Source organism: Onychostruthus taczanowskii, unplaced genomic scaffold, assembly GCF_017590055.1.
Source record: "Onychostruthus taczanowskii isolate IOZ18803 unplaced genomic scaffold, ASM1759005v1 scaffold8, whole genome shotgun sequence".
In the NCBI taxonomy this organism is placed as follows: domain Eukaryota; kingdom Metazoa; phylum Chordata; class Aves; order Passeriformes; family Passeridae; genus Onychostruthus; species Onychostruthus taczanowskii.
Window position 1 is genome coordinate 8,280,027 of NW_024505892.1, and position 24,551 is coordinate 8,304,577.

The 24,551-nt window shown below is 37.4% G+C and overlaps 1 protein-coding gene across 2 annotated transcripts in view; it reads left to right on the forward strand.

Annotated features, from left to right (window-relative positions):
* Positions 1-12,188, forward strand: part of ENPP3 (ectonucleotide pyrophosphatase/phosphodiesterase 3) — a 35,485-nt gene extending 23,297 nt beyond the window's left edge. The window contains exons 17-25 of one of the 2 annotated variants that reach the window (XM_041423758.1): positions 680-767; positions 1,524-1,693; positions 1,804-1,861; positions 2,597-2,751; positions 6,194-6,329; positions 6,841-6,918; positions 8,275-8,407; positions 9,951-10,107; positions 11,608-12,188. In XM_041423758.1, the coding sequence (XP_041279692.1) occupies positions 680-767; positions 1,524-1,693; positions 1,804-1,861; positions 2,597-2,751; positions 6,194-6,329; positions 6,841-6,918; positions 8,275-8,407; positions 9,951-10,107; positions 11,608-11,781 (1,149 nt within the window). In that variant the 3' untranslated portion in view covers positions 11,782-12,188. The remainder of the gene's footprint in view (positions 1-679; positions 768-1,523; positions 1,694-1,803; positions 1,862-2,596; positions 2,752-6,193; positions 6,330-6,840; positions 6,919-8,274; positions 8,408-9,950; positions 10,108-11,607) is intronic. The other variant, XM_041423760.1, reaches the window with a different exon arrangement.
* Positions 12,189-24,551: the final 12,363 nt, after the last annotated feature.

A 24,551-nucleotide genomic window follows, 5' to 3' on the forward strand; every position in this document is an offset into this window, starting at 1 on the left:
TCTGGTTACCATGGAAACCTTAATAATAGATAACCTTACACAGGTGCCACAACTGCTGCTTTTTTTTTTTTTTTTTTTTTTTTAAGAAGAGAGCAACATGCCATCTTTCTATAATAAATTGAAAATTCCTTTTCTGTTATGGACACATAATATTATTTTAGAACAGATCCTGCTAGTCATGTTTCCCTTATCTCCTGGCAGACAGCTCAGGAGGCTCACAAAGCAGTAGAAACTCCTGTGAGTATCAGTGTTCTGGAACAAGCCTTGCAGGCTCCAGAAGGGCTGCCCAGCACGGCATTGTGCCATTGGTGATACAGATGCAGGTTTCTGCTGAATGGGCCTCTGCAGTTCCCTGCTCCTTGCTTTAACCATGGCCATAGACTCTTAAGTGACCCAAAAACTTTAGAGTGCAACAGGCATTAAGAAAACACCCCAAAACCAAATAAGATTAATTATATAGTTTAAAATATGAATTTTTGCTTTGCATTTTTCTTCAAATTATGTGCAATGGCAGAAATTTGCCTTCCTTACCAGAACAATCCTATCCTTTTAACTTCTGTAACTGTGAAAAGACTGTATGTTGTTCCATTGTCCCAATTTTCATAAAGTGCAATTGAATTGGTTTTGACTTTAGATTTCTTTAGATAGCTGGTTTTTTATTATTACTGTTACCATCTAGGCTATATTCTTAGCATATGGCCCAAGCTTTAAAGAGAAAACAGAAGTGGATGCTTTTGAAAACATTGAAGTTTACAACCTTATGTGTGGTGAGTAGAAACAATCAACTACTTTAGATTATAAAGTTCTAGTATTTTCAAATACCAGTGTTTTAAGAGCTAAAAGAAGCATGGCTAAAAATTGAGTGAATTCATTCAAAGCCAAATCACTGAAGCCATGCTCTTAGGCCTTCTTTACACTGCTAAGAAATTGACTTCCAGAAGTTGTTCTGTTTTGAAGGTTTTTTCTGATTGCAGAAGAATTCCTTTAGAATCAGAGGGAACCACACCTGCCACGTGGGTTTGCTGTCAAACTGATGCCTGTGGAATTGTGGATAAGAATCTTATAGAGAGTAACTGCTCTTGCTCAAGAGTTAGGATGGACCATTGCAGTCCCAGCAGTGCACAATTAGGAAGCATGAGCCTCAGCAAATATCTTAAAGCATCACACAAAAATGCAACAGGCTACTAGGTTTCACAATGTGATGATGCACTTGCAATAGCATTTTTACTTTGCATTAAACTGTCTAATCTTGTGAATGTTGTGACAACGTATAAAACTGTACCAAGAGTACTCAAATCTATAGTTACTAAATCTTGATGCAGTGGAAGATAGCAAAGAACCTTAGCACCTAGAAAATTGCAAGGTGGTTGGAATAGTTACTGTAATAGTTTAAATAATGGAATAAGCTATTTCTTCTACCTTTAAAAAATGACTAGGAAATGAGTAGATTTGGAAAGAGAATACCTTTTTAAAATACTGTTTTAGTTTTAAAACATGTTTACAAATTTAAAATCTTTCGACAGATTTGCTGCACATAGCACCAGCAGAAAACAATGGAACACATGGCTGCTTGAATCACCTCTTAAAGAAGCCCTTTTACAATCCTTCACATCCAAAGGAAATCTCATCTCCCTCTTCATGTCCAGTTTCCAGTCTGACTCCTGCAGATTACCTGGGATGCAACTGCACACAAGTAAATAGGAGTTTCTGGCATCTTTTAATCATCTTTGTCAAGTGTGTTCTGCTTTCTTCATTTTTTCTAAACAATGGAATAATTTTGAATGGTTCTCTTATTTTTTACAGACTTCAGTTGCATCACCAGAAGAGCTAAACGAGAGGTTAAATCTCACCACAGAAGAAAGTAAGTAGCAAAAAATGCAAAGAGCTGCAGTATTTTTAAATCTATACCTGGTTTATGTTTTATGTCACTGGCTTCAGTGGGAATTTTTGCAATGTTAATTACAATTGAAAGTGAAGTAGGAAAATCAGGTCAGAAGCATGTATTTTTTTTAATTTTTCCTTTTCATTTCTTTAAAAAATGCTAAGGGACTCTGTTATAGCAGCATGTATATATAGAAATAGGATCTGAACCCCATTAAAATTTTTGAAAAAGCCATAAAGATTTCAAGGGTCTTGAAAAAAAATCTGAGCACTGTCAGGCTATGTGATATAACTCTTGCTCCTTACCCTGTATCCATAACTTTATATTTCTCTGATCAAAAATTCCCATAGATACTTCTTTCTACTTTTTTATGGGCTTTCTGAAAATTGTGGGAAACATTGTAATGCCTCCTCATCAAATAAGATGTAAATTTCACTCCACTGGCAAGATAAATTCAATATATTTTTGCATGGGTATGAAATTTCAAAGAAACAAGAATTTGCAAATCTGATATTGACTTTTGTGCGTTAAACATAATACGAAAACTATTTTCTACATTTTTTATTCTGCTTATAAACCTAGAGAACCATATGACTAAGTATCTATTTGTATTTGCTAAAGTTTTAATTAAGAATTTTTGTCTGCTCTCTTAACCCCTTGTGCCATCCAAAATGTTATAGAAGAATAAGTCAATAATTATTATTTAAATTTTAGTAAAGAAGGCAAGCTCATCTCATTTGCCATTTGGGAGACCCAAAGTTCTTCAGAAGGAAAAGTTCTACTGCCTCCTTTCCCATCATCAGTATGTGACTGGATACAGCTATGATATCTGGATGCCACTGTGGACTGCATACACTGTGAATAAGCCTGTAGGTTATCAAATATCTCTACTACTCTTAAATATGGGATCTAATGGATTAAAAATGTTGTCCATTCATCAGAAGCCCTTTATAAGGGCTGGTGGATGTCAAGTGACTAAGGCACTTGTGTCAGAAGAAGTGTCTTTGATATCATTTAAAATTCAGCTATCTTAAAATAAAGTTTTGAGAAGTGGGAATGACCATTTGTTAGGGACACAAAAGATACAGGAGAGTAGAGAAGCTGGTGAGCTGGTTCTATTAAGCCTGTTCTGTAAAAGGGATGTGCCTTTTACAAGAATTGTCAAGACAATTCTCCATCATGCCTGTCAGTTCCTGTGGAAAAACAGGCTGTGATTTCCCAAATCAGAAGTTTTAAGCTTTTCTATGAGTACCATAATATTTTTCTTATTAAATACCCTCTATGCAACTCTACAAGACAGTTTGCACTAATGCATATTTCTGTGTGTTCTTTGCTCTCTGTTACATGACATAATTTCTGAAAAATGTATTTATAGTTGAATGAACCTCTGAGCGTTCAAGGGTATGCGGATCCAGAATAAACTGAGTTTTTAGGGTCAGTAAACTAATGGACATTCATGGGCTTACTTGCCCTTATAATTTGACCCCTTTTCTAAGTTGCCTTGAGGAAATAGTTTCTATGTTGATTCTTCTGTCTGAAGAGGATTGTTATTAATGTCTATGTGATTTCTTATTTCATCAGTACAAATATGAAGAAATTATTTCAATCAAATGTATGCTGCTAAAATGATAGTATTTCAGAAAGTTTCACTCCATACTTTCTACTGATTCATCACTATCTTGGTTGAAGGATCATGAATCCACTCGTAAGAATGCTGAAAGTCATTTAAACAAATGTCCATTTCAACAAGGACTGTTGATACTTCAGGTCTGAAGATCTGCCCTTAAACCTTGCAATGAAAGCGCATTACCCCATTGAAAACTAGTTAATTGTGGGTGTATTTTTTGTCTGATTTTGCTTTAAAAAGACTGAAAATAACATCAGAGCTGCAGTCTTCTTAATATTGAGCTTAGAAAAGCTCAAAAACCCAAATAACTTTTCAGACATTTTCCTTTGTTGAAAAATAAATTCTCAGTTAGCAAAGAATCATAGAACTTTAAAGGGTTGGAATGGACCTTGAAGATCATTTAATCCCAATCCAGCCATGCCATAGGCAGGGACACCTCCTACAGATTGCTCAAGACCTTAACCAACCTGGCTTTGAACACTGCCAGGGTTGGGACATCGACAACCTCCCCAGGCAACTTGTTCCAGCATCTCACAACCCTCACATGAAAAAAATTCTTCCTAACATCTAACCTAAATTTCCCCTCTTTCAATTTGTACCCATTGCTCCTTGTCTTATCATGACAGTTCTTGACAAACAGTCCCTCTCTGGCTTTCCTGTAGGACCCTTCAGATACTGGAAGTGTATAAAGAAAGTTGTTGCTCAACTTAACATCTGAATTAAGAGAAATACATATTTTTCAGGAGTTTCTTATAGCACTGTATGCAACATTGTGGGAAGCAGTGAATGACTGAGTGGAGTATTGGAGGATATAGGTCACAGCAGACTCTAATACAGTGATGTATGTTTTCTGTAGAAAGAACAGGAAATCGTAAATCATCTGTAATAGTGACAGAGGCACAACAGTGAAAGGCTCTGAGTGTAAGAGCTCACACACTGACTTACCTTGCACAGTAACCTGACGTTATGATTTTTTATTGCATGTGCTAATCAAGAGGAATAGGCTTTGTAAATTATAACACCTGTGGAAGGACAGAGGGATAGAGCTAAGGCCTTTGATAGTGAGGTTTGACTGCAATACTTGGGAATGACAGAAACTTGCCCTTCCTACAGAATTTTTATTGTACCCTGGGTTAATTAGTTTGGATGCAGCCTGTGCAATGCTTTACACAATTTGTAAGCTGGGGTATATCTCATCATTATGTAGCTGTAAAGAAGTGCTCAAATATTAAACTAGGTAATTCAGGCTGGACTTTTGCTAGATTTGTGTAATTTGGAAGTTTTGAAACTGGATGAATAACATACACTTGCAGATCTTAAATAAAAGATATCAGCATTTTGATTACTTATTATTCTCAGGAATAAGGAAAATTTAAGATTGAAGGACATTAGTTTTCTCGAGGTTTTATATTCATCTGCCAGGGAGGAAGGCACATTTTCTTGCAAAAAGACTGAATTTGACATAGGAGAGCACAGCAGATGCTTAAATTCTGTCATGAAATGCAAATAACTCTTGCTTCTTGATATAAATTACTGGCTCATCAAAAAGTAATAAATGGCATTGAAAAGGACAATTCATGATGTGATAGGCACAGCCAATTTTTAGTTTTAACTGCTTTCTTCAGGAGACATTATGGTTCTTTGACCTGAAATAAAAGGAACCAAATTGGTGATAAATGTGTTTTGGTTTTTTGGTTGGTTGGTTGGTTGTATTTTTTTGACACACGAGCTGCTCAGGAGTCAAAGGAATATTTTCTCTTTTATATTTCATTCCATGTGGTATATATGTATTCCATTATTATACAACCTGATCATAATATGGCATCTACTTGAATTTTGATAAAAGTAACTAAAGAAATAATATGAAGGAGTACAAAGAGGCACAAGAAGAATATATCAGTTCTTTATTTTTCCTTGGTTTTAATTGATCAAAACAAACAACGTACTGAAAATCAAATTAGATGTTTAACTTCTGTTTATAGAGGTATAGTGCAAAATATATTCTAGTCTTATCAAAATTAAAATTAGTTACATGTAAATGAGGATGAAAAAAGTTAAACACAAAAAAGAATATTCAGATTATTTAAAGTTATTGCAAAATTATGAAAAAGTGTGTAAAAAAGGTTATAGAAAAAAAAGGTGAAGGTTATAGAAAGAAATATAGTAATCAGAATCACTTTTGGCCAGATCTTAGCATGTTAACATATTTTGATGAAGCTACTAAAGCCAGTAAAATGTTCAAAATTTACTGTGGATTTCTTTATCTGTAACTCTTCAGCAGCACAGATTCTTATGGAGACTGCATCCTTAGATGCCAAGATGAGGTGATAGTGTCATTTTTATATACTAGCTGCTTTCCAGGAGGATGTGACATTGACTTTGTGTTTCCAGAAATATGTAGAAGTGACGAATGAGTCAAATGTGAAGTCTGTTTTTGCCTAAGGTGTAACCTTATTTTGCTGCTACAGTTTTACACGGTACATACGGATTTCCCTGAATTACCTAAAAACAGAAGTGGAAGAAAAACACTACCCAGAAAACATTAGTGTGCATTACTTGCATTGACCTGATTCACTACGAAAATAGGAGAAGATTCAATGAAGTCCATTCTAGAAAGTTAAAACCATACAAAGCACTGGCTTAGCCACAGCCGTGGGTGTAAGATTTTTTTTTCCTTTTCACAGGAAAACACATCTCCTCTTCCTCCCACTGTTTCAGACTGTCTGCGGCCTGATGTTAGAATCCCTGCTGCTTGGAGCCAAAATTGTTCTGACTACCCAGAAGGGCTGACCTTGACCCACAGTTTCCTCTATCCTCCCAGTGAGTATGGTTCTTTTTATAGAGACCTTAGAAAGTCTTAATCAGCTGGATGTGGGTTTATGTTTAAACATATACCCAAACACCAAAACAAACTTCTTTGGATCAGCATGTTGGGCAGAAAAAGGTTTCCAGTGTTTGCAGACTGACCAAAAGTAGGGCAGTCGCTACTTGTATCTAAATATTTTTGGTTTAGAATATTTAAGGGTTTTTTTAAAACATGTGACAACTTGAATGTGATGAAAGCTGGTTGGAATGATGTAAAGGGCTGGAAGGAAAGGCTGTCCCTCTTCCTCTGAATAAATATTCATTTCCTATTTTCAGATTTGGTAAATATTATTTATTGAGTAGATTTCTTGGACAAATTTGGGGATATGTTTGCAGTAGGATCATACACTCATGCTCAAATGTAACATGTAATTGAACTACTTGTACTTACAATTTATAGTGACATATGAATCAATTGGTCTTCGTATAGTATTCCATTCACTTATATTTTGATCTTTTTATATAGACTACAATTCATCTGATCTTGAACAGTATGATGCCTTACTCACCAGCAATATTGTTCCCATGTATAATGCTTTCAAAGGTAGGATGCAAAATTTGGACTTATTATGATTAATTTTCTATAATTATTGTTCTGGATTTGATAAAGCTATAACAAAATGTTAAAACATTAATGCATGGCCTGCTGTATATCCAGATGTTGTGAAAATATTCTTAAAACATTTTAGGAGTAGATGTTTGAAAATTTATAGCACAATTATAAGCTTTTTTTTTTTTTTTTTCTTTGTATAGTCCTATCTGGATTCTGTTTATCCCTGCTTACCTGTTTGCTTTTCAATTTGCTCTTCATCTCCTCTGGGCTGTCCTAACATAAAACACTAGTTATGAAACTCTCATTCCCTTGGGAATATGCTCTAGGTGAATGAAAATGGCACTTTTTCTTTTTTCAAAATCTGAAGAGAAAACTTGAACAATATTAATCTTGCAATACTATTTCTATAATAGATGTTTTTATTATACAAGAGTGGTAAGCTCTTCCCACCCAGCCTAACTCACATTTGTTTGTAATCATTGATAAGAAATTTTCTATAGCTGCTTATGATCCTGTTTTACTCTTAGGCCTAGGCTAATTTTCTTAGAAAATGCATAAAAAGAGGAATTGTGTAAGAAAAAAATTGGAAAAAACCCAATTATGTAACTACCTTTCTAATACATTCAGACCTCATTTATTCATTCACTCATATAAAAACCAGAGATACAGAAGACCTAAGTGTCTTTAATCTTCCAAGTAAATCACAGACTGTGACAAATCCAATTTTTCAAGGAAAACAACAAGAAGTTTCTATAGACCATAAACAACAGGTAATTCAATAGGAGATTCCCTCAATGCACCAAACCCATAAGGTTTTTTTGCCATGCCAGTTGTAAATATTTGAATAATCTCACTATCTTATATCCTACAAATTGTATTTTCTTGATTGACATCTGTGAAATAAGCCAAATTGTCTAGTGATGTTTGGTATGAGTTCTTTACAGTTAAACTAACACTCAGGTGGTGAGTATTCCTCTCCCAAAACCATTATGTCAGTTCCTACTATTTGTAACACTGCAGGTACAGACACATCAGCCAGAAATTAATGACCTCTCAGCTGTAGGTTTGTAGCTTCAGCTTTAGATCAAATAAATATACACTCCAGTAGTGCAATTTGCCTTGCATGACTACAATAGCATTTACAGCACCTCTTTCAGTGGCAAGTGGGAGTATGCCCCTTCTAATGAAATCCAAATTTTGTGCAACAAAGAGTTGATTTTATGGGCAGTTTAGTTCTGAACTTTTTTTTATTAATCTACAGTGAAAACACAAATATGCTACTTTTCTTCAGTGGTGAAATTACTTTAAATTGATATTAATTTTTCTTTTATTTTCTTTTTATGACAGACATATGGGACTATTTCCACAATGTGCTTCTTCAGAAGTATGCTAGAGAAAGGAATGGGGTAAACGTTGTCAGTGGACCAGTGTTCGATTACAATTATGATGGCCATTTTGATAGCCCTGATGAAATTAAGCAGTAAGTACATGGAAAAGCCACACGACTTCCACTGTGTTTCCACACAAAAAACCCCTATTTTTAAAAAAGACTAAGAAACAAGTATCATGGAGAATGCAGTATTCTCTTTATAATCCTACATCCACTATTACTCATACAACAGGAAATGCTCTTGCAAACAAATACAGTCCCATGGAAGTTGACATTCAAGTAAAGAGTAAAAAAGCTGTACCATTACATGTGTATCTCTATACACATGCACAGGTACAGACTAGTAATTAGTCTCTAGTAATTAGTTTCCAAGGTGATGCCTAGATTTTAGGTTTTGGGCCTCTGCATCAGAAATGCTGGGAGAATATGACATTTAAACCTGCAGAAGACATGCTTAAGCATACTTTTCTCACTTTGATGTTGTGCTCCCTCACCTGTCTGTTGTTTCTTCCTATTGTCTCAAACTGATGTATTTCATCAAAGGTCAGATTTGTGTGTTTGCCTTCACTGAATCGCATAACTGGAAATGCAAAATGTAACATTCCTGAGTTATACCTTTGCATAACTATGGCTTACACAGCTTACTGCAACATCTGACATCTTTACATGTAAATTATAAAGACCAATTATTTATGTCAGTGAATAAGGATACAAGGAAATAAAAACAGAATTAGAAAAACTTAGATTAGGGAAAATACCTTGTGACACTAAGAGCATTTATGGAGTAGAAAGGTGCTGGGAAATCTGCACAGCTGAAGCTATCACTGGAGATGTTTTATTCAGGCTAGACTTGACCACATCTGTTAAAAATGGTTTGAGAATGGGAAAATCAGCCTGCCACGTAGTAGGAGGGTGGAAGGGAGGGGAGACTACAACTTCCTTCCAAGCAGAATGCTGTAATACCCAGCTGACCACATAATGCTGCCTCCAGTTTGCAATAAGCATGTTTTAGTCAGCATGGTTAGGCAGTCATGCAAAGCAGTATAATAATTTCAGTGATAGTGTTTTGTTCAATACTGAACAAAAAAGCCTGGGAATCATTCAGCTCTTTATACACAAGTGAGCAGGTTTGCAGAATAGTCAGGAAAGACCAGCAAAGACATTTTCAACTGAGTATGAGTATCCTAAACTGGTTTCTACAGCACACAGCCACAAATCACTGTTCTGGCACTTCTCAATGGCAAGGAGTCAGAAGTTAATTTTCTCATCACTCTCCTCCAATTCAAGTGGTTGAAATTCTTTGTATAATGAAGGGCAAATATGATGCTCTATTCTGACTCTTCCAGGTGTAGAAATCTCTGGCTCTGGCAAAATAGAGTATTGACCATGTTAAGCAGTCCTGTTTCACTGGGACTGCTTGTAGCACGCAGAGTAATCCATGTATGTTTGGCTGTTCATAAAATAAATGGTGAGGCTGTGTATCCCATCAGGTATTTTTATCAATTACAAAAGAAATTTAAGTCATATAGTATTGAAAGATATATATTGAGATAATCCTATAAATTTCTAATTGTATCAGTGGTGTTAATACTTGATATCTCAAAAAATGCATTAACTAATGTTTGTTTTGTAGGTATGTAAACAATACAAAAATCCCTGTCCCAACCCATTACTATGTGGTTCTGACAAGCTGCAAGAACATATCCTACACTCCACTGAACTGTCAGGGGTCCTTGGATGCTTTGTCTTTTATCATTCCTCATCGACCTGACAACACTGAAAGCTGTGCTGTAAGTGTAGTTCTATGTTCCTTGTGTGCCGATGAACTTTGGGAACTGATTCCCATTGGAATCTAGTCATCCAGAGAATCTTTATCAGTCTGTGGAATTAACTCATTCCCCATGAGCTGGGAGTGAGCTGAGAGTTAAAGCAATCACCAGAAGAGCAAGGAGCTCCAGGAGAGGTAGCTGGAAACTAATGAGCTGATAGGAAGCAAGGAAGAAGAAAGGAAGGTAAGATAAGAGGACAGGGAAATGCTGTCACCTGAGAAGGGCTGAGAACAGCAGCACAGGCAGCAGGGAGATGACATATCTTTATGGAAGACTGCAGGATAAACTTACTTCAGAGGCATCAGAGGACTCTGAGTGTTACTCCCTTCAGTTGCTAGAAAATTCCTTCAGTTGCTTATTCCACCTTCATGAGAAATTAGACAGCAGGCATTTGGATGGTCCTGCAGTTAAAATTCATACTTGAATTAAATTAAATCTCTGCTTAGCACTAACAGTGTGAATCTTATGCCTCGTAGCAAACAAAATACATGATCTGAGTGTAATATGTATTGTTGAGGCAGCTGAGTGCCTATTCCACAAACTTTGGGTTGCACAAGGCTCCTAAACTCAATGTATATATATTGCACAAGTACAGCTGCACAGACTTAAACTGGTCTTCATAGACAGATTTTAGTTTATTTATAACTTTGAACTCATAACTCCAGACAGGTGCAAGCTTGCCCTACTTGGAAACCACTTCTGTGTCTCCCCATTTGTAGTGTGGATAATCCATAACTTCCCAGTGAGATCTTTTAGTAGTTGAGGGTTGACTAATTAGTAGCATGAATTAGTCATTATAGTTTAGAAATTGACTGTAATTTCTAAAGTTTAGCAATAAACCCCAAATCTTCTCATTTTACATTCATCATGTTTGGCAGTAACATAAATTTAATGAATCATTTGCCTCAGAAGCAAATATTGTTAATGAAAAAGCAAATTACCAGCTGTTTGCAAAACATACCTTGTAGTAAAAGAACAGAAAATAACATTTTGGATTGATTACTGGTTACATTTCCATTGTTTTCCCTGTCTAACCAGCAATTCTTGCTGTCCAGCAATCAAGACTGAGCTGCTGTAAGGACTTTTTGTGGGTTGTCAGGTGCCTGTTTCTTGACTGGCCTGAGCAGTGCAGCTAATTTGTGCTGTAACTAAAACCATCCTTATGTGTGTGCTTGAAACGTGACTCATGCATTTTGTAGTTAAAAGTCACAATTGCCATGTCAGCATAATTCTTCTTGTCTGTCACTTTGGAAGTGGAGAGGTGGGTAGAAGTGATTCTGTTTAAATGAGATCCCTAAAAGCAATGCTGTAAAGATACCTAGGAAAGCCTGAAAGAAGTTTTGCCAACTGGAGGCCTTTAGTCTGTCAGACCAGGTCAAACACTGGCAATTGCCTAACTCTGCCACCAAACAACAGAGGGCATTTTATGAGTTTGAGCATTGTTCTTGCTTGTTTTCACAGGAAAATAAGACACTTTCTGAATGGGTTGAAGAAAGAGTTCAGGCTCATTCTGCACGTGTTCGGGATGTGGAGTTGCTAGCTGGGCTTGACTTTTACCAGGAAAGAAATGAACCCGTCTCCGAGATCTTGCGGCTAAAGACATTTCTGCCAATATTTGAGACTGAAAGTAACTGATTATCTTTGGAAAAGGGGTCAGTGCTTGGAAGAAAGAAAATTTCAGTGATTTCACCTATTTCCTTGCTTAAGCATGTGGGAGTATTTTTCAAATTTGTGTTTTTCAGTCAAGTGTTTTTGCCAATACAATTTGAATAAAAATGATACATAACATTTTCTAAAGTGAACTGAATCATCATTGTTGAGCCAGGCTTTCAAAATACAGAATATATTTTTATTATGTAAAAACTAATATATTATGTTACTATAAAAATACATGAAATATTATATGTGATATTATATATATAATAGTAGTAGTAGTAATGATTGAAAAAAAATACAAAAGGAACATATTTTATACTACAGAGACACCAGAACTGTAAATTGTATATTAAACACTTCTACAATGGAGCTGAAAAATAAAACACTTTGAGAGGAGTGTGTGTGTTTTTTCCCTTGTGTTTATCAAAGAGGTTATGGTTCTCTAACACAAGCACATCTTGAAGGGTTCTGAATTTCTCTTTCTCACCTATTAATTCACACACAAACATATTCTGACTCACAAAAAGTTTGTATGTAGTGCAAGCAATCATCACCTGTGTTTTCCACTTGGGTTAATTCATTATGCTAGTAACAAGTGAAGTGAAGTGAATGAGCAATATTCTTGAACCATTCAAAAATCTTAAAACATTCTGAACATGAAGAGGTAAAAGAAATACTCTACACAGAAGAATTTTGTCTTGATATTTACCTGTATGTGAAATGGTTTCCAAATGCCTGGTGCTAACAAAATGTTTGTGTCTATTTTTAAATAGTTAAACTTGAGATTAGAGCACAAAATTAGTAGTAACATCCAAAACAAATAGTCACTCTTTCTGTAGAGACTTTGTAAACAGATACTTTGTGTACTGTGCTGTACACAATTAATTGCTGAGGACAGGTAAGTAGGACAAGACAGTTGAAATTTCCAGATTATGCTAATACAAAAATGTCACCCATCATAGAGTGTTGAGATGAGCTACTCCACTACAAATGTTGCTAAGTGCATTTATGAATAATCATGGATGAAAAACAGCAGAAAATTGATCATCTGATTTATAGGCACAGTGGGAGCATTTTAAAGAAGCCTGTCAAACTGTGTTTTAATCTATAAAATAACTGTGGACTGAAGGAGCTGTCTGTTTAAAGAATGAAACTTAAAACTTCCAAACTTTTCAGCACAAAGAATCCAAACCACAGGACACTATTTTTCCCAAAGTTCCCAAGATGATCAGCGTATGCCCGCACACCAGACAGAGTTTAGCAATACTGATCTTAAAATCATGATGTGGGACCAAACTGAACATAAAGATTTTTATCTCAGTGAAACCATTACACCATCATGGAGTTGCAGTTCACTACCCTACAATGTTTCAACATCAAGTCTGCCCACCTAAATCAGATACTTCTTCTAAACGGACCCAATTAAGAACATGACTGTTTTTTCAGTTCATGGTAAATCATACCCTAACTCAAGTAAAAAAATCTACACTCTTACTGTAGAAGAGTGGGACAAAAGAACAGTGACTAAGTGTATAAAATACACTGGGTTTATTTTACTCTGAAATGCTGAGAAATTCAAAAGTTAAAGTAACAACAAATAGACAATACAAAATAAACACATCCTATTTAATTTAAAAACATCATCATCCTTTGTTAACCATTCTGCTTTGTCCTGAGATTTAGGAAATTATGCTGTTTCTGAGTATTTCAAATTTCTGTTTCCTAGGGGATGTGAGTATTGCTTTCCCAAATTGGTAAGCTTTTTGTTTCTGTGTTTTTCAGCCAGTTCTGAAACTCCCAAAACTGAAGCGGAATAGCCACAAATTAATCTGCTGACTGCAACAGCAGATGTTGCCAAGTCTCAGCTCTCTGAGCCACCTTTCATGTGAGAATTAAAAATGTAAATTCTGTAAAACATTATTTTCCATATGCCATTATTGAAGCTAAGAAACTGAGTGCTCCTGTAGACATTGGAAATCTGAACTCTGGAGGACCTTGCTGCTCCCCTCTCTTATGCTTGGGTCCTTTTCAGTTTTAGAGTACTAGAAACAAACCTCTAAGCAAATATAGAAACTTGGCACTACCTATATCTGTCTTTTCTCTGTAGCAAGGCCAAGTAACAATGAAAGAAACTAGGCAAGGGAAACAGCCTACCCTGCCCCAGAAAAGGCAAAGCAAGGAAAAGCTTAATTGATGATTTTTTAGTAAGTGCTACTTGTTTCCCTAACACCACACCCTGGCTCTGTGAGACTGTCACCATATGAAACAAACCTTTTTTGTTCACTTAATATTTATTATAGAGACTGCTGGCTTTTTGTCAGTACCACCCTGAAGTACTTTCAAAGCTAAGTGCAGACATTGAAGTGGCACAGAATATCCTTTACCTTGGACATCCTCCCTTAAGGGTCAATGGATATATAATTGAAAGGGCTGTTTTTAAAAATTACCTCCCGCACTGGTCCTGCAATGTTTGTACATAGGATGATGGGATTTTTCATGTGCAATTGCTTGTAAGTACAGATTTTTTTTTTTTCTATCCTCACTGTGCCATTTCTGTGCAGTGAGGGAGTTACTAACTGGGTGAAAGGCTGTCAATAGGAAGGCAAGCAAATTGCAAATCTATCATGCCTCTGGATACAAAGTCTTGAGAAAAGTGGAGGCTCAGAAGTGTCCTCTTAGAGTGCACTTGCCTGTCCCACCACAATTCCCCTGGGGAGGGAGAAGTAAACACTACTGGCATGACTTTCCTTACCATAGTCTGAAAGTGGCAGGAAATACAAATCCTTCCCAGACCCTGAAGTATGAACCAAAGAACAGGAGTGTCCTCTGAAGGATGAAAAGTGCTGGGTGGAATTCAAATTGGTAAGGTCAGGGTCCAGGACTTTGGACAGCTTTGGGTTTGACATAAACCAGACTTAAAGCAGAAGCCAAGGACATCAATTGCTTTAATGTACATTAAGGAGACTTGGCAACTGATGTGTCCCATAAACCAACCTGCCCACTGTCCAGGAAGACCAGCCACAGCCTGCTTTGCCTGTAATGGTTGGAAGGAGAGTGAGTGGACTGTCTGCAAAGAAGTGTATTTCTCCTGCTCTTACCCTATGTGAGAGAAGCATGGGTGGGAGGAAGAGTACTTTGGCTTTCCAGTGGCTTTCCAAGGAAAGACGAAATTGCAGAGCTTTGTTTGGTGTCTAGCTTGCCCCTTATCATGGAGTCAGATTGCTGCCCGACAGACGGAACCACTCCCTAAAGGGATCTGTGGTTTTGCACAAGTTGAGGGACATTACAGAGTGGTTGCAAGCCAAGAGGCAGGGCACTAGTGGAGGCAGTATAGACCTCCAGTGCCTGCTCAGCAATGGCAATGCTTCAAAGGTCCAAGGCTAAGGTTTGTGCTTTTTCAGAATGCTGTTTGAAGCATTTTATATATTGCTGCGATTTTTTTTTTTGTTCGTGGCAGAATACACGCCCATTATTCTGTAGGCAGGATTAAAGTTTTCTTGTAGTCCTGCAGCTCAGATATGCCAGACTTTTTTGTATGAGCTGCTTAACACTCATCAGCACAGATGAAAGCTGTGTCAGTATACTGTAAGCATAAAAGACTAAATTTGATCAACCAAAAAAAATTTCGTAACAACTACGGGAATGAACAGTCTTTCTGTCTTTCTCTTCATATCACATACAGGTCATACCACAGAATTCTCTTGAATCTCAGGAGTAACCAGCTCTCCCAGGTCAGAAGGAGGATTTACAGGAAATTGCTGAGAAAAAGCATTTTGAAAAAGAAAGCTGTGTTTGCTTTTCAGGCAAGCTAGAGAATGTAATTTCCATCTATTCACCTGTGCTGGTTTGGACTTTTTCCTCATTCCTATTTCTTGTCAGGGGAAAACCTGATGGAATTGTGTCTAGCTACCAAAATTACATCTGTGCATATCATTTGTATAATCTCTAGAATATTTGAAGGATATCCCCATCAGCCAAGAATGCAAAATATGATTCAGAAATGATAGCAAGTTTTAATTTCTCATTATTAATTTCTCCTTCATTTTAGGCAAAAGGATGACTTTTCTGCATCTGTGAACACATTTTCATGAAGTAGAATATTCCAAAGAGATTAGTTTGTAGCCCCCCTTTCCACTCTTCCCCAAGGGAAGAGTGCATCTGCATCTTGTCTGCATCTTTTCATCTCACTAGTTTATATTCTTTTTGATTTTTTGTTCAGGTTACAGATGCTGGATATCTCCCTAGCACCATTAAGCATTACAAATGTGTCTTCAGTTACAAAGAGGAGGAAGATCAGAAAAAAAGCACTGACTGAATGCAGAAAAAAAAAAGAGAATATTGAAATTTTTGCTCCTTTGTGTTTTTAAAAGCTTAACTGCAGACCCATGGGAAAGGTAAGTTCAAACTATTGCTTACTCTAAATCTTTCCACAGAATGAGAAATCTTGCCTCATTTCCTTCGCTCACTTATGAGTTAGATCACATCTTACGTGGTATGCAACTCAATCTTATGAGTAGTACTAAGTTTTGGAAAGAGTTTAGCTACATGGGCTGAGGAAACACATGATATAAGTTTGTATTTGTTTCACTAACTTTTTCTTTTGTTTCAGAAAATTTTAATTTGTGAACTTTTCCAACAATTTTCAGGTGCTGTTTGGTGTATCAAACTTGCTCTTGGTGGTTTGGCAGCAAATAATTCTCTGCAATCTTGACTCCTAAAGGTAGTGTCAGACAGAGTGATGGCAAACAGGATGCTGTCTGATGGGAAGGGTGATGGCAGGGAGGCAAGTTTCTAAAAGGACCAGCTATGTTTCCTTAGGAAAACATGGGCTGTGGTGGGCACAAGGACTGGTCAGTGACTTCTCTTTGTAGTTGACCTACAATATTGGGTAGAAGAAGAAACCACGCCTCCTGAGGTTTTTTGTGTGGCATGTTACTGGCTGTGTCTACTGTCTCACATCTTTCCCATGGTTCCTGCTCATCATTTTTCTTGCTCCAGTGTGTGTCTTTGCCTCTTCCTAGCCCCGGTCATGTTTCTCCCCATCATCTGCGTCCCAGTGTGATCTTTGTCTTGGTGCTTGCAACAAAATAAGTCTCAACTCCTTTCTCCAACTTGGCCCTTAGCATATGGCTCATGTGCCAACCATCCTTCCTAAACCAGTAATTTGGAATAAAGCCAATATGTGACCTAATTTCATGCTCAGTCTTTGGGACTGTGATCACTGCCTCCCATGCCTTCTTGGACCAGAAATCAAACTGTTTTTGCAACTCAGAATTTTCAGAAAGTTTAGTGTAGAAGTGATGAATTTAGTCATTAAAATCACAGTTTTTGACAAAGGAGTAGGATGAGCTATGGGAAACCCATAAATAAGTATTTTTCCTTCACAAGAAACTTTAACATTTTATGATAATTTGCATGACATCATAACTGTTCTCTGAGGTAGAGATTTAATTTTATGTACTTGTATAAAGACCCTTAGATAGAAAATTTCTGTTGGTCTGAATGACTTGTGTTTGAGAACTTTTAATTAAACACCATTGCATGAGAAATGCTGCAAAACTGTATGGGTTACAGAAGTTTATTTATTTTTCTTTTAATGTATTCCTCACAAGCAAAATGCTTAAGAGAAATAATCCAGCAGAAATGTTGTCAGTGCTACTGCCAACTGTTCTATCCATTATTAAAAGCTACCAAATATTACCAAAAAGCAATGTGAAATCTTTATATAGAAAAAAATAAAATATTTTTGTGTCTCACATAATAAGCAGCATATATTTCAAAGCAGCAAGAAGAAATTGCTACCTGCTGTTAGTGCAATTAGGGAAAGTTCTCTATTTCCCAGCTATGAATAACCTAAAACAACCATGGGCATAATGCTGCAATATTACTTGACAAATTTGCTAACTGATTGCTGCAAAAAATGGCACATTTTGAAACACAATTGATACATGACATAAAATCAAAAGGAAATCTGAATAATTCAGGAACTTTATGAAACCCACGGTAAGAGAGATGATATTTTTTTCACAGGAGTTGATTTTCTATTTTCTATTACATGTTTCTCTACTGTGATTAATGCAGAATAACTTGACTGTAAAATAGCATTGAACAAAGTTTTTTCTGGCTGAAGCTTCTGCTTTATGAATCACTGAATCCACAGTCTACTTCTTGTCCAACAAAGCTGCACAGCTATTCTGGACAGATATAGCATGGGATAATGACATATGGGACATGACACACCAGTGTCCTGTTTATGCTCAAGGTTTTTCCTGTATGGCATCTTGGTTTGTGTACTGAGGTTTGAGGTTAAGCTGAAGAAAACTGTGATTTCCTCCTCGGCTCTGATAATCCATACGCTTTTTAACTGCTCAGTGTCCTTTTAGAGCTACTGTCAGCTTGTACTCATTACTTTGAATGTAAATGAGGTGTTCCATGTGTATTGGTGTTTATATGGCCATGGGAGCTTGGCTGCACTGGGGAGCTGTGGTGATGCCCTAATGGCCAAGTAGAGGAGAGAAAATAAAGAATGGCATAATTGCTTCTTCAGATATTAATTCTGAATGGTTTCACATGTAGCTGCTTACGGGTTTGGCCAGCTCAGACCGGGGGGGACAAAGATTGTGTGTAGACCTGGGATGACCATCAGCGGCAGTGAAACTTCCAGTAACGTGGTCTTAGTCATCCTGAAGCCTGTTCAGAGTGCACACAGGGCTTCAGAATGCTCTTATGTAACAGACAACTTGCTTCAAAGTGAAAAAGGCTGTGACTGCCATTGGTGACACCTCCTGTCCTGGACTGCCAGTAGCAAAACAGCTTAACAAATAGTGATCCATGTGGCTTTCAGTGGTGGTTGCTGGAGGTAGAAACAGAGTAGAGCTCATGTAAGGCTGGCAAATACATACTGATGATACCTTTTTGTTGTTTTTTAGTACAAGAAAGAGACTCCAAAATATATGGAAACCCTGTAATTCCATATAGGTGATTTCATTTTGGAACAAAAGCAAAGGAAGGCTCTGATATCATATGGAAAATTAAATCCCTATATGCCTACCTACTTTAATCTCTTCACAAGCAACAGGAGATTTTAAAACTTGTTCTTATTTAGCAAAGCAAACCCAGAACCTGAGAGGAGATTAACTATTCTCTCTAGTACTGCTTGGTGTGATAATAGTGATGAACAGCAGAGAAAGAAAGAAAAGGAGTAGTTTATAATATAGAAAAATGTTAGCACCAAATAATAATAATGATACATAAATTTGCTAGCTGTAGATTCCAGCTGGAAATCAGAAGACAGATTCTCACCAGTAGGCTTCTGGAACAGATATTCTATGAAAATTGCAAGGGATGAAGAAAAATACTTTAAAGTAAAGAGCTTGGTCAACCTCTGAATCACCCTGAATTGCAGAGTTACCCACGACAGCAGGCAACAGCCTCAGTGACTCACTGGGCCTGTGTTCTTTGCCTCAGTGAGCAATGATTAAGTGAAAGAAAAAAGGGCATTTTTACTTTAGGAAGGTAATGCAAGACATGTTTGATTGAGACAGTGATTAACAATGTTTAACAGATTAATTAACACCTCAAGTCCTTGCCAACCAGTAACTTGAGAAACTTGTCTGCGTTTACCGCAATTTAAATAAAAAACATCTGTGTGGTCAGGATTTGTATGAGCACTGCTGGTGCTGCCATTTCATCAGTCCTAGCTCATGCTCTGCTTTGGTTGCTTGTGAATCATATTCCTGAACATGTGGATAGGAAAACCATATTCCCTACTTACTTTACTTCCAGCTGTGTTTGTGAGGTTGGGAAGAATGACAAGAGATGTCATGCTGGGCCAGAAAATGGCTGTACAAAATGCTTTTGACTAGCTAGGAGGAAAAGGGAATGGATAGAGTTGGTCAGAAGAAGCTTAATAAAACTTACTTGGGTTTTCGTGTTTTTTTGATGTCGGCTTTTTTTCTTTTTTTCTTTTCTTTTTTTTTTTTTTTTTTTTTTTTTTTTTTTTTTTTTTTTTTAATGAATAAGTCAGATTCATGAAATTAAACCATTTTGCAGAGTCTGAATTTGCTTTCAGTGGTGTTCCAATACAGCCATGTCAGCCAGACAATTTTCAGAACAACGTTAGATGCCAACACATCAACTCCTTGACTTTTTCTTTCAGGCTTCTCCAGAGCTGAAAAACAGCCTGAAGTCACTGAATCCCGGCTGACAGCCATATTGCTCCATGGCCTGCTGAGGTGGCAAAATCCAGAACTGGAGCAGCTTGCAGGCATGAACTTGATGCCAGATTTTGTACAACTTGAGTCTTAATAATCAACCTGCTACTTGTTTTGTTGTTTTTCTGTCTGATGGATCCCCACACCTGAAAGACGGCTCTGACCTGGTGCAGAATGTGGGAGGTTTTGAAGTCCTAAAAATTCCCTGAAGGCAGGAAATTTTTTCCAGTGCAGCATTTCTGCCATGACTCTCCTCTTCAGCACATCCAAAACTCACGCTGTTGTCCTTGCTTGCTTTGCCAAAATCCTATTCCAACTCTTCATAAGAAAATGATCTATGAATTTTTGTTGGAACATACACAGAGACTGGGCAAGGCAGCCTGGCTAAAAGGACAGCAGGCACATGATGGAGGATGTGGTCTGCTCAGAAACTTTCAGAAGCTGCCTTGCAGGTCATTTCTATTTATATCTACTGAGAGCACTCAGAAGACAGAGAACAACTGCAGGACCCCATAGGCAATTATATGTATTAAAATTCCAAGATGTGAGATATGATGACTGAGTGACTATCATAATAGCTTGGTACCTATACCTTTTGTTATTTTGGATGCAGGATGCAGCAGTTCATCACTGTTCATCAGTATAATTATTTGATTAGTGACAGAAAACTACTTAACTCATCCTAGGATGCTTGACCTGCCTGTTTTATCATTTGTAGAGTTCTAGAGTAGTTGAAAAAAAATATTCTATCTTTCTGTCAACCTTTCATTTGTCTAGGGGATACACAATGCATAAAATAAACACACATAAGATAAAATTGATATAAGATCTAGATAAGATATAAGATATATATAAGATATAGAACCTCAGAAAAAATATCAGAGGCAAATTTTTTTATAAGCTTGAGCTGATGCATAAGGTAAACTGCTAGGATGGGGCTTTGGATTTTTATACCATAAAGGGAAAGAATGAGCAGATTTACTGCCTTGTAGCTTTTAACATTAAAAATGTTGCTCCAAATTATTTTCATGTAAACCACGCAAGGATTCAGTATTTATGTAGTTCATAGGCCACAATACATGCTTACTTGTCTCTGTTCCTCATATAAAACTTGTAAAAAGATTGATGTGTGGCATGTACTTTGAGGCTTTAAGCTGACATACAGAGGGAAGTATAGTAATATTGTCCTTTCTTTCCCAAAATTCATTCCATTAATACCTATCTTCCAATAATTAGTGGGGAATCTGAAAAATAAAAATACTTGCCAACATGTAGGCTTTTTAAAAAAAAGTACAGGTTAGATGGAGTACGAGGGCAACAGCACCGCTGGGACTGACCCTCAGTGTTTGGGATTCATCCCATCTTATTACCTGGTGCCACCTGCTTAGCTCTTTTTTGAAACTAGTGGTTGTGATGAGAGACCAGGCACAGTAGGAGCTCCAGGTGTTGGTCTTGTGTGAGTCAGTCTCCTTATTGAGTTGGTCTTCCTGACTGATCTCAGGTTGTTGAGTTGGATTTCCTCTTGAGAGACATGGAAAGTGAGAGGAGTTGGGCTCCTACACTATGTATTGTGCTAGTAAAGAGGGCTGCAACAAAAGCCAGAGGAAATGTCTCTGTGAAGTATCATGCAAAGAAACTATGACTTGTCATCTGCCTGGAGAAATGGTCTGTGTTGTTTCTGTGGTAAAGTCTGCATTTACTGAATCCTCTTAGACACTCCCATTGCTCTCTAAGAATGCCAGGAAGAACATGGAGCTGTGCCCACAGTTTTTCTTGTTTCATAATTCTTTGTACATGATCTGAAAGCCCATGGGGCATGGTGGATTGCTAAACCAGAAGAATATGGGCAGTGACTTCTGACTCTCAATTAAAGCACATTGTTACTTCATCCTAAGGAACTGGTTGACCTATCCCTCTTCTCCATGGAGAGCAATGAAAAATATACTCTTGACCTCTTTCTAAATAGGCTAAATTGAAACCAGATTTTGAAGTTTGAAATATAAATTATTGTCTAGCTCTTTGTTGAGCAGTTCTAACTGTGTGTTACAGGGCATCGCCATGAGCCAACTTACTGTCAGTGAGCGCTACCGTGATCATCAACAGTAAAGCTTTCTACTGGGGTAACCAACAGGGGAATGCCTTAGCACAAATGATGTGCCACATTCAAAATGCCAGCAGTCACCACTGTTGGTATGCTTCCACTGCAAATAATTCTGCAGTTCAGAAAATAAGAGCAACTTTCAGGGTAACTAAGTTCAACAACCCCACAGTTAGTTAACACCCTGAACGAGTTACAGAAAGATGCCTTCCAAAGACAAGCAATTCTTCAGAGACAAAGTGATTTACCAAGAAGTTGTAAACTATGTTTTTAACATATCTGGTATGTAGAGCTCTTGGAACTTTCCATGAAAAAGGAACCCCAGATAAAAATAAACATTAACTAAAAACACACCATGTTTCTTTCTGGAGTGAGGATAAAATGACTTTTAGACACCACTAACATCCTGGTTGAGTCAATTCAACCTCCCTAAAGTCAAACACATAGTTTGGTTTGGTTGAACATGTTAGTTTTTAAACACTGACAGTCTTAAGAAACCCTACAAAAGCTGATGATAAAATCAGTTTGGTTTTTTTCTTCATATCTTCTCACAAAAACATGAAGAGAAAACTTAATGTAAAAATTGGCTTTTCAGCTTTGCTCTGAAGGAGTTGTTTGTCAGGTAAATTTAATACATCTGCCTTTTGAGATATTTTTCCTTTTTTCCAGCTTCTAAATCCAAGCAGGAAGAACTCATATGAGAAGGCAACACTATGTCTGCATCACCTACAGTGCATATCCTATAGTGAGTGATTTGCTCTCTCATAAGTGATGGATGACTGAGAAACTGGGCACAAACAAGTTTCACCAAGGGAAGCAAATAAGAAACAAACAAATCTTTCTCTGACATCTCAAGGTAATCTGGCTGTGGCATGTCCACATAGGGGAATTACTGATTTGCTTTAATGTAGACATCTGCAAAAAAAGTTTTTTAACGCACTTCACATAAATGATTTAGGAGTTTTATAAGGGATGCTCAACTCTAGTTCTCAGAAGATTCATTTACAAATTAAGCTGAAACAAAGAGTGAATTGAGCAGTGAATGGGCTCAAGAGCCTGTTGCCTGAAATAGCTAGTGCTGCCTTCAGGTCAGCAGAGGATTGGCTGCTGTGCATTAATGACCTGTGTATTAATTAATGCTGTGTATTATTTTCTGTTACTCTGCTTCTTGAACAGATGCAGGAGAATTGCCTTCCACTTCTCCTATGAGTACAGGAAGGTATGAAAGTAGAATAGTAGAGACTGGAAGGCTTATATTTTTAGTATTCCTTTCTACTAATTGTGGCATCAGTATTGACTATGTGTCCCTGCAGGACTGGTTTAGCGCAGTTTCCCTGGATGGGGTCTGTCAGCCTCACCTGTAGACTTTAGTTCTCTCTGTCCACCAGCAATACTGTGACTCTTAAAACCAGACTCAAATTCTGCTCTGAAAGCAGAGCAATGGGTTGAGTTTCAATGGCAAGAGCAATATGGGCAACGACTTCTGACTCTCAGCTAAAGCACATTTTTACTTCATCTTAAGGAATCAGTTGCCCTACCCCTTGTGCACCTCTTGCCTTCTGGAGATCATGTCTGGGCTACGGTGCATAGACCATGTATCAAACTTGGAAGAATGCACTTCCCAGTATTATCCACAGTCGGAAATAGCTGTGCTTCCTGACACCTAGCTCCAGTGAATCCTAGACGGTCTTTTAATGATGCATGGGTCAGGCATAATATGCCCAGGCCATAAAGTGGCAGGGATTCAGCAGCAGGCACCCTGCTAGAGACTTCATGCAGATTCTCCAAAAATATTTATTTAAGCATGCGTTGTTTCCCTTGGTGGGCTTCTTGCCTGGGACATGTCCCAGAAAATGGTTTCATTTTATGACTCTGGAGCAGCTTTGCCAGAAACAATTTTTCATCCTTTTGTACGTTTATAAATATTTCTAGTATCTGCTTTTGTAAATACAGAGGGGGGCAAATAATGGAGCTCAAAAGAATACTACTAAAATATTCTCCCGGAATTTCCCTGGTACTTTTTTGTCATGAGATGCCAAGAGGAAGCAGCGCAGGTTAGCTGGGTGAAAAAGCAGAGCTGAAGACTCCAGGTTTGAGGGAGTACTGTGAGCTCAGGTGATGGTCACACCCACTCACACTGTCTGGAGATGGGAGTGTGAACATTTGCTGTCACAAGACCACGTTCACCAGCCTGGTGGACTTTTCTGCATGTGCATCAAGTCAGAAGAAGCACAGGAGCAGAAGGGGTGAGCAAGAGGTGTGTGCCAGTGAGCAGCTCAGGCATAGGCTGACTTGGAAGTCCAAGGATAAGCATTTATTTCTGACAGGTAACAACATGTAAGACTTGAATGTTAGATAATTCCATTGGAAAAATTTGTCTCCCTGAAGAAACATGATTCTAGTCAGCTTTCTCAGAGATTATTAGCTCTAAAATTCAT